Source organism: Coregonus clupeaformis, unplaced genomic scaffold, assembly GCF_020615455.1.
Source record: "Coregonus clupeaformis isolate EN_2021a unplaced genomic scaffold, ASM2061545v1 scaf0248, whole genome shotgun sequence".
Taxonomy (NCBI): domain Eukaryota; kingdom Metazoa; phylum Chordata; class Actinopteri; order Salmoniformes; family Salmonidae; genus Coregonus; species Coregonus clupeaformis.
This window is the reverse complement of record NW_025533703.1, coordinates 295,001-305,301: the sequence shown is the minus strand read 5'-3', so window position 1 is coordinate 305,301 and position 10,301 is coordinate 295,001. Positions and strand designations below refer to the sequence as shown.

Below are 10,301 nucleotides of genomic sequence, written 5' to 3'. Positions count from 1 at the left end.
TAAACTGGTTACCAACATAATTAGAACAGTAAATAGTACTTTTCTGTCATACCCGTGGTATACGGTTATATATACCACGCCTTTTGTTGTGTTCAGGTCTTCCTGGTTCTGTGTTTGTTGTGTTCAGGTCTTCCTGGTTCTGTGTTTGTTGTGTTCAGGTCTTCCTGGTTCTGGGTTTGTTGTGTTCAGGTCTTCCTGGTTCTGGGTTTGTTGTGTTCAGGTCTTCCTGGTTCTGGGTTTGTTGTGTTCAGGTCTTCCTGGTTCTGGGTTTGTTGTGTTCAGGTCTTCCTGGTTCTGGGTTTGTCTTGTTCAGGTCTTCCTGGTTCTGGGATTGTTGTGTTCAGGTCTTCCTGGTTCTGGGTTTGTTGTGTTCAGGTCTTCCTGGTTCTGGGTTTGTTGTTTCAGGTCTTCCTGGTTCTGGGTTTGTCTTGTTCAGGTCTTCCTGGTTCTGGGATTGTTGTGTTCAGGTCTTCCTGGTTCTGGGTTTGTTGTGTTCAGGTCTTCCTGGTTCTGTGTTTGTTGTGTTCAGGTCTTCCTGGTTCTGGGTTTGTTGTGTTCAGGTCTTCATGGTTCTGGGTTTGTTGTGTTCAGGTCTTCCTGGTTCTGGGTTTGTTGTGTTCAGGTCTTCCTGGTTCTGGGTTTGTTGTGTTCAGGTCTTCCTGGTTCTGGGTTTGTTGTGTTCAGGTCTTCCTGGTTCTGTGTTTGGTGTGTTCAGGTCTTCCTGGTTCTGGGTTTGTTGTGTTCAGGTCTTCCTGGTTCTGGGTTTGTTGTGTTCAGGTCTTCCTGGTTCTGGGTTTGTTGTGTTCAGGTCTTCCTGGTTCTGGGTTTGTTGTGTTCAGGTCTTCCTGGTTCTGGGTTTGTCTTGTTCAGGTCTTCCTGGTTCTGGGATTGTTGTGTTCAGGTCTTCCTGGTTCTGGGTTTGTTGTGTTCAGGTCTTCCTGGTTCTGGGTTTGTTGTGTTCAGGTCTTCCTGGTTCTGGGTTTGTTGTGTTCAGGTCTTCCTGGTTCTGGGTTTGTTGTGTTCAGGTCTTCCTGGTTCTGGGTTTGTCTTGTTCAGGTCTTCCTGGTTCTGGGATTGTTGTGTTCAGGTCTTCCTGGTTCTGGGTTTGTTGTGTTCAGGTCTTCCTGGTTCTGGGTTTGTTGTTTCAGGTCTTCCTGGTTCTGGGTTTGTCTTGTTCAGGTCTTCCTGGTTCTGGGATTGTTGTGTTCAGGTCTTCCTGGTTCTGGGTTTGTTGTGTTCAGGTCTTGCTGGTTCTGGGTTTGTTGTGTTCAGGTCTTCCTGGTTCTGGGTTTGTTGTGTTCAGGTCTTCCTGGTTCTGGGTTTGTTGTGTTCAGGTCTTCCTGGTTCTGGGTTTGTTGTGTTCAGGTCTTCCTGGTTCTGGGTTTGTTGTGTTCAGGTCTTCCTGGTTCTGTGTTTGTTGACTGTACTGTAGACTGCTTGTGCCACCGCAGACCTGGAGAAAGAAACAGAAATGAAACTGAATGTGTGTCCCTAATGTCACCCTACTCCCTTATAGTGAGGTACTTGTGACCAGTAGTGCACTAAATAGGGAATAGGGTGCCATTTGGAACGTAGACAGAACAGTTCCTTGAAACCCTCATCACATCACATCACTCCTTCATTATAGACATGTCATAGTAAATGTCATTTGACCTGAAGAATGCTCCTTCAACCCTTCAGATGTTAATGGAGGGAGTTCTCAGGGAACAATGGCTGGTCACTAGGGGTCAACTGTTTTACATATTGATGACATCATTGTCTACATCTTCAATAAGCAGCAACATATGAATGACCTTGATGCTGTCTGTGTGGTCACAATGTTCTAGTATTGACTCTATGTTGTTGTAAGAATATGCTCACTTTGTGAATTTCACAGCAGCGTACAGGACATCCTCGTCCTGTTTGTGGGGTTGAGGCAGTTGGACAGGGGAGTACAGAGGCACTTCCTGGTTTTTGGAGTGAGAGAAGTGGACGCTGGCGTAGTGAACGTCATCCTGCTCGTCTGTGTCCACTCTCTGTACTGCAGTAGGGGTCATGGCCATGCCTGAGACGTTGTCATACACTGGACTAGAGTCACCCTCATGGAGAGAGAGAACAGAGAATGTAAATAGACCTGGGGTCAGACAGTATGAAGAGTAGACATGTCCCACAAAGCAATAAGACCCACCTGTCCCATGTCTGCTGTGTGTCTTGTGTCAGAGGTGGTTTTGAATGCTTTCTTCCTGTTTTGTGAATGAATGAATATATGAATGAGTTAATGAAGTTAATAAAGTGAAACAATCTTTAAAATATGCATTTTCACTCACCTTAACCACATGAAGCCAAAGAGACATGAAGCCAGTATGAGAACCAGAACAATCACTGTGATTCCTACAGCTGGAGTCATAACTGAGGTTTGTTTCCCTAAAAGATGATATAGATGATATGAGTCCATGTTATTATAAACTGAAAATGAATATACGGCAATACAGGACAATAATGCAATACTTGTATATATAAGCCTATGTATAGTTATAAACCAAAGTGTAATAAGGCAAACTAGAAGAAGATTACCTTGAAACATCATTTCTTATTGAACATAATATTGTATTGAAATATTGAAGATGGAACTTTACCTGCTACAGTGATCATCTGAGCTGCAGAGTTCATAGATCCTCTTCCATTCTGGGCCTCACAGTAGTATTCTCCTCTGTCCTCATAGCTGAAGTTGAGGATGTTGAAACTCTGTCCTGATGCTTTTGGTGAGGTTACGTTCTTCTTGTACCAGATGTATTTGTCCACAGGTGGGTTGGCATCACTGCTGCAGGTCAGAGTCACTGAAATGCCCTCCACTATTTCACCAGAGGGACTGACTGACACTGATGTGTTCCTTGGTCCATCTGATGTAAAAAAATATGATATAAACTTTCCATAATTGTACTTTTCCACACAATTACATTTAGATTCACCCTCTTATTGAAGATGATCAATTCAAGTAGCAAGTGGAGCTAATATCTGTCACTGCAATGTTAACATAACAAACTAAACATTTAAACCACATGTACTTACATCTAACATTGAGAGTGTCTTCAGGAGAGCGGAGATCCTCATGGCCTTCCACAGCACAGGAGTATCTTCCTGCATCCTCACTGCTGGCTGGGAATAGGCTATAGACAGGAGAGGAGGTGTTGCTGTTTGGTATAGGCTGTCCATTCTTATACCAACTGGAGGCTGTGATGGGGTCCAGTGTACATTTGGTTCTACATGTCAGTGTGACATTCTCCCCCTCTGACACAGATGTAGGATCCATCACCAACACAACATCTAGAGAAAAAGGAAACACATCATTATTCTCCTCCTATATATGTCCTCTTATATGATATACTAGATTTGGTATTTTTCCATCACATACCACTACTGTGTCTGTATGACTGCCCTTAATAAGGTCATTACAGTAATAGATGTGAGATGTGTGACAGATTACCTGTGACAGTCAGGGAGACAGGTGAGCCAGCAAACTTTCCTCCGGATGTTATGAATCCGAACCTGTATCCAGCAGAGTCACTCAATCTCAGGTCTGTGATTCTCAGGGTACAGTCACTCTTCTTATCCCCAAGGTACTCAATATGACCCTCATACCCTGGCACCAAGCTCAGATCTTCAGTATCCATACCAGACCATTTAGTAAACCAGAAAGCTTTTTTGATCTCATGATAACTGGGATATGTGTAAGAGCAGGATATGTCCACTGTTGACCCCTTCAAGGCACAGATACTCTGATGGGTGAAAGTCACACCCCAACACTTCTTACCTGAAACACAAAAAGACCATATAACACTCTATATAAATCTTAAATTACAACTGATGTTGTTTATAAAGTAGAAGAAAACTAGTTAAACAGTTTACAGTAGTGAAAACCATAATTATTAAATAATGATCGATATTTACTGATTCATTTAAATAAGTCTCACAACCTGAACAAAACTGTATTGATATTACATATTAAAGAAAAAGTAAACACTCACACAGTGCAGGAGAGTGGAGATCCTCATGGCCTTTTACAGCACAGGAGTAACTGTCTTTATCACTAAAGTTGTCTGAGTACAAGCTGGATGAGTCCTCCTTTACATAGTGTCCGTTCTTGTACCAGATGAAGGTGGGGTTGGGGTTGTCAGTCAGAGTACAGGTGGTGATACAGGTCAGTGTCGTTGACCACCATGTAGTGGTCACCTTCACCTGCAGGTCTGAATACAGGGGAAATGACAACAAGATACTTAAATCAATCAAGTATTATGGATAAAATAATTATAATTAAACATCACATAGAAATGTATGTATAAACATGATCATTTGTTCAGTGTAACCTGTGACAGTCAGAGTTGTTCCACTCAAGCTGTATCCCCATCTTGATGTATGTGTGTTGAATATGAACTTGTACTCAGCTGAGTCCTCTTCTCTCAGATCTGTGATTCTCAGGGTGGAGTGACCTCTCTCCTTCTCTCCACCATACTCCACACGACCTGCATACCCTGGGTCTGTGGTTATGTCCTCAGGGATCAACTTATCACTCCACCTAGCACTCTGTTTAGGACTAAACCAGAGTGATGATGTGACGGTATCATAGCCACTGCCATAAGTACATGATATGTCCACTGATGACCCCTTCAAGACACAGATTCTCCTCGTGGTGTAAGTCACTCTGTTGCAGTCCTGACCCTGGACACCTGAAATATAATGGAATTAGATGAGTACATTATACTGTATATCCTGACTCTGAATGCCTGAAACATAAAGATTTTTGTTATTTCAGTTATTTTATTTTCTAAATGTTTCTTGCCAAGAATATATCAATAGCAAGTTCCACTTTGGAAATATTGTAGTTTACTTCAACAGTAAATGTAAATGGAAGTTTCTGAGCATTTAATAAGTCACCACCAACTTTTCAGTTTACAGGCTTTGTCAGGGTTTAATCCACACTCACAGACTGCAGGAGACCGGAGATCCTCATGGCCTTTTACAGCACAGGAGTAGCTGTCTTCATAGTTACTGGAGACTAAGTATTTGACCTTGTAGGTGCTCTCATCTAGATGTTGTCCGTTCTTGTACCAGATGTAGGTGGGGTTACCTATCAGGGTACAGGTGGTGCTGCAGGTCAGTGTCTTCCACTTCCAATACTCCACTCTTGTCCACATTCCCACAGTCACCTTTAGATCTGAAGTTATGAAACAACAATGGAGAACATCTGTCTGTCAGCACCATTCCAAGGTTCTCACTGAAAATGTAATAAATCATTTGAAGTGGTAACTATACTCTTTATGTCAGATTACAGTACCTGTGACAGAGAGAGTAACATCTGAGCCATATTTCCATAAGTCTGCTGTAATTGAGAAGTAATATGATGTTGAATCCTCCTCTCTCAGGTCTGTGATTCTCAGGGTGCAGTCATTCTCCTTGTTCCCACGGTACTCTATACGATCCTCATATTTATCTTGGATTTCAGTCCAGATCAATTTCTTCAATTTATACCATTTGGTTGTCGTGACTGTATAACCTCTGGGATATGTGTAGGAGCAGGACAGCTCCACTGTTGACCCCTTCAAGGAACAGATACTATTCTTGGTGTAGCTCACACTCCAGCCATTCTGACCCAGTACCACTGAAACACAGTCACACAACACAATGGTATCATAATTAAGTCAAGGTCTTTTGGCTCACACTAACAGTAAGGTTTGTCCACACTTTGTTGCCGTAGTTGCTGAGTTGAGTGTCAATGAAAACCACAGATAAGCATCACTCTATGAGGTGTGAAAGATAACTATTTAAGTGAAGTGGAGACGCCTTACAGAACACACCAGAATAATGTTATGATTCTTAACCTTTTAGACATGTTTGTAGATTGTTAAACAGAGCAACTAAAAGACAAGAATGAGACCATACCTGCTACAGACCAGAGAAACACCACCAACACACTTCCTGCTGTTCTCAAGGCCATTGTTGCATCTCCCACCCTGCAGTCTTAGAAACATAAACAACAGCTCACTCTATAGCTGGAGAATAACTACACCTGATACATTGAAGTATAAACTGTAAATGGGGTACAGGGCCTCATTACTGAAAATGAACCAGGCTCATATTGTGTTGAGTTGTATTGTGCTATATGGTTGTCTATGTGATTACTGTCTGTCTGTAAGTCTATATGTATTTAATGTGTGTGACGTGTTTCATGTCTGTCTACGTCTTTCTATTTAAGATGACATGATGTATGATGCAAAAATAATTTCCTAATGGATTAAATAAAGTCATCATCATCATCAACAACATCAACAACAACAACAATCACTTAATGAACAGATCTGTAGTACTGTAAACAGATATTTCTATATTGATTGTTCTGAAGTTGTTTTATTCTCAGAACTCCAAATAAAGGAGGATAAATGTTCAATACTCTACGGTCCGTCAAGCTGTACAGCAGCCTGAAGACTGACCACCAGGTTCAATGATAGCTCCTATCTGTCACGATCGTTGGTTAGAGATGAGGACCAAGGCGCAGCGTTGAAGGTGAACATATCTTTTTATTACTGATCACACGATCAAAACAATAAACGATAACGTGACGTCTACAGTTTAACACAAACAGAAATGAACAAGAAACCACAAACACAAAGTGAAAGACAGACAGTTAAATATGGCTCCCAATCAGAGACACCCAGCTGACACTCGTTGCCTCTGATTGGGAGTCACTCAGCCCAACATAGAAAATCAAACATAGAATTACACACCCTGGCTCAACATAACATAGTCCCCAGAGCGTGACACTATCCCCAAGCAGTGAGGCTAAACATCAAGTGACACACACACACACACACACACACATACACACATACACACACAAACATACATACATACAGTGGGGAGAACAAGTATTTGATACACTGCCGATTTTGCAGGTTTTCCTACTTCCAAAGCAAGTAGAGGTCTGTCATTATTATCATAGGTACACTTCAACTGTGAGAGACGGAATCTAAAACAAAAATCCAGAAAATCACATTGTATGATTTTTAAGTAATTAATTTGCATTTTATTGCATGACATAAGTATTTGATCACCTAGCAACCAGTAAGAATTCCGGCTCTCACAGACCTGTTAGTTTTTCTGTAAGAAGCCCTCCTGTTCTCCACTCATTACCTGTATTAACTGAACCTGTTTGAACTCGTTACCTGTATAAAAGACACCTGTCCACACACTCAATCAAACAGACTCCAACCTCTCCACAATGGCCAAGACCAGAGAGCTGTGTAAGGACATCAGGGATAAAATTGTAGACCTGCACAAGGCTGGGATGGGCAACAGGACAATAGGCAAGCAGCTTGGTGAGAAGGCAACAACTGTTGGCGCAATTATTCGAAAATGGAAGAAGTTCGAGATGACAGTCAATCACCCTCGGTCTGGGGCTCCATGCAAGATCTCACCTCGTGGGGCGTCAATCATCATGAGGAAGGTTAGGGATCAGCCCAGAACTACACGGCAGGACCTGGTCAATGACCTGAAGAGAGCTGGGACCACAGTCTCAAAGAAAACCATTAGTAACACACTACGCCGTCATGGATTAAAATCCTGTAGCGCACGCAAGGTCCCCCTGCTCAAGCCAGCGCATGTCCAGGCCCATCTAAAGTTTGCCAGTGACCATCTGGATGATCCAGAGGAGGAATGGGAGAAGGTCATTTGGTCTGATGAGACAAAAATATAGCTTTTTGGTCTAAACTCCACTCACCATGTTTGGAGGAAGAAGAAGGATGAGTACAACCCCAAGAACACCATCCCAACCGTGAAGCGTGGAGGTGGAAACATAATTATTTGGGGATGCTTTTCTGCAAAGGGGACAGGACGACTGCACCGTATTGAGGGGAGGATGGATGGGGCCATGTATCGCGAGATCTTGGCCAACAACCTCCTTCCAACAGTAAGAGCATTGAAGATGGGTCGTGGCTGGGTCTTCCAGCATGACAACAACCCGAAACACACAGCCAGGGCAACTAATGAGTGGCTCCGTAAGAAGCATCTCAAGGTCCTGGAGTGGCCTAGCCAGTCTCCAGACCTGAACCCAATAGAAAATCTTTGGAGGGAGCTGAAAGTCCGTATTGCCCAGCGACAGCCCCGAAACCTGAAGGATTTGGAGAAGGTCTGAATGGAGGAGTGGGCCAAAATCCCTGCTGCAGTGTGTGCAAACCTGGTCAAGACCTACATGAAACATATGATCTCTGTAATTGCAAACAAAGGTTTCTGTACCAAATATTAAGTTCTGCTTTTCTGATGTATCAAATCAAATCAAATCAAATTTTATTGGCCACATGCGCCGAATACAACAGGTGCAGACATTACAGTGAAATGCTTACTTACAGCCCTTATCCAACAGTGCATTTCTTTTTAACAAAAAAAGTAAAAATAAAACAACAACAAAAAAAGTGTTGAGAAAAAAAGAGCAGAAGTAAAATAAAATAACAGTAGGGAGGCTATATATACAGGGGGGTACCGGTGCAGAGTCAATGTGCGGGGGCACCGGCTAGTTGAGGTAGTTGAGGTAATATGTACATGAGGGTAGAGTTAAAGTGACTATGCATAAATAATTAACAGAGTAGCAGCAGCGTAAAAGGATGGGGTGGGGGGCAGTGCAAATAGTCCGGGTAGCCATGATTAGCTGTTCAGGAGTCTTAAGGCTTGGGGGTAGAAGCTGTTGAGAAGTCTTTTGGACCTAGACTTGGCACTCCGGTACCGCTTGCCGTGCGGTAGCAGAGAGAACAGTCTATGACTAGGGTGGCTGGAGTCTTTGACAATTTTGAGAGCCTTCCTCTGACACCGCCTGGTATAGAGGTCCTGGATGGCAGGAGGCTTGGCCCCAGTGATGTACTGGGCCGTACGCACTACCCTCTGTAGTGCCTTGCGGTCGGAGGCCAAGCAGTTGCCATACCAGGCGGTGATGCAACCAGTCAGGATGCTCTCGATGGTGCAGCTGTAGAATTTTTTGAGGATCTGAGGACCCATGCCAAATCTTTTCAGTCTCCTGAGGGGGAATAGGCTTTGTCGTGCCCTCTTCACGACTGTCTTGGTGTGTTTGCACCATGATAGTTTGTTGGTGACGTGGACACAAAGGAACTTGAAGCTCTCAACCTGTTCCACTACAGCCCCGTCGATGAGAATGGGGGCGTGCTCAGTCCTCTTTTTTTTCCTGTAGTCCACAATCATCTATTTTGTCTTGGTCACATTGAGGGAGAGGTTGTTGTCCTGGCACCACACGGCCAGGTCTCTGACCTCCTCCCTATAGGCTGTCTCATCGTTGTCGGTGATCAGGCCTACCACTGTTGTGTCGTCGGCAAACTTAATGATGTTGTTGGAGTCGTGCCTGGCCATGCAGTCATGGGTGAACAGGGAGTACAGGAGGGGACTGAGCATGCACCCCTGAGGGGCCCCCGTGTTGAGGATCAGTGTGGCAGATGTGTTGTTACCTACCCTTACCACCTGGGGGCGGCCCGTCAGGAAGTCCAGGATCCAGTTGCAGAGGGAGGTGTTTAGTCCCAGGATCCTTAGCTTAGTGATGAGCTTAGAGGGCACTATGGTGTTGAATGCTTAGCTGTAGTCAATGAATAGCATTCTCACGTAGGTGTTCCTCTTGTCCAGGTGGGAAAGGGCAGTGTGGAGTGCAATAGAGATTGCATCATCTGTGGATCTTTTGGGGCGGTATGCAAATTGGAGTGGGTCTAGGGTTTCTGGGATAATGCTGTTGATGTGAGCCATGACCAGCCTTTCAAAGCACTTCATGGCTACAGACGTCAGTGCTACGGGTCGGTAGTCATTTAGGCAGGTTATCTTAGAGTCCTTGGGCACGGGGACTATGGTGGTCTGCTTGAAACATGTTGGTATTACAAATACTTATGTCATGCAATGTCATACAATAAAATGCAAATTAATTATTTAAAAATCATACAATGTGATTTTCTGGATTTTTGTTTTAGATTCCGTCTCTCACAGTTGAAGTGTACCTATGATAAAAATTACAGACCTCTACATGCTTTGGAAGTAGGAAAACCTGCAAAATCGGCAGTGTATCAAATACTTGTTCTCCCCACTGTATATACATTTATACATACATACATACACTACCGGTCAAAAGTTTTAAAACACCTACTCATTCAAGGGTTTTTCTTTATTTTTCCTATTTGTTACATTGTATAATAATTTTGAAGGCATCAAAACTATGAAATAACACACAAGGAATCATGTAGTAACCAAAAAATATATATTTTATATTTGAGATTCTTCAAATAGCC

The 10,301-nt window shown here is 43.2% G+C and overlaps 1 protein-coding gene across 1 annotated transcript; it reads right to left on the bottom strand.

Annotated features, from left to right (window-relative positions):
* Nucleotides 1-1,856: 1,856 nt before the first annotated feature.
* Nucleotides 1,857-4,384, bottom strand: LOC121558511 (sialoadhesin-like). Its single transcript, XM_045214391.1, has 8 exons — nt 4,351-4,384; nt 4,005-4,223; nt 3,464-3,790; nt 3,049-3,303; nt 2,616-2,879; nt 2,307-2,403; nt 2,168-2,222; nt 1,857-2,078 (listed from the first exon to the last, which is right to left on the bottom strand). The coding sequence occupies exons 1-8, from the start codon at nt 4,382-4,384 to the stop codon at nt 1,857-1,859; spliced, it is 1,473 nt and encodes a 490-aa protein (XP_045070326.1).
* Between the last annotated feature and the right edge of the window lie 5,917 nt (nt 4,385-10,301).

Excerpts from the sequence above, each read along its gene's own strand:
- LOC121558511 (XM_045214391.1), bottom strand. The coding sequence starts at position 4,384 with ATGGGGATACAGCTTGAGTGGAACAACTCTGACT. Across the intron at positions 2,404-2,615 it reads TCAGATGATCACTGTAGCAG|GGAAACAAACCTCAGTTATG; the intron begins GTAAAGTTCCAT and ends ATCATCTTTTAG. Across the intron at positions 2,223-2,306 it reads TTTGGCTTCATGTGGTTAAG|GAAGAAAGCATTCAAAACCA; the intron begins GTGAGTGAAAAT and ends TTCACAAAACAG.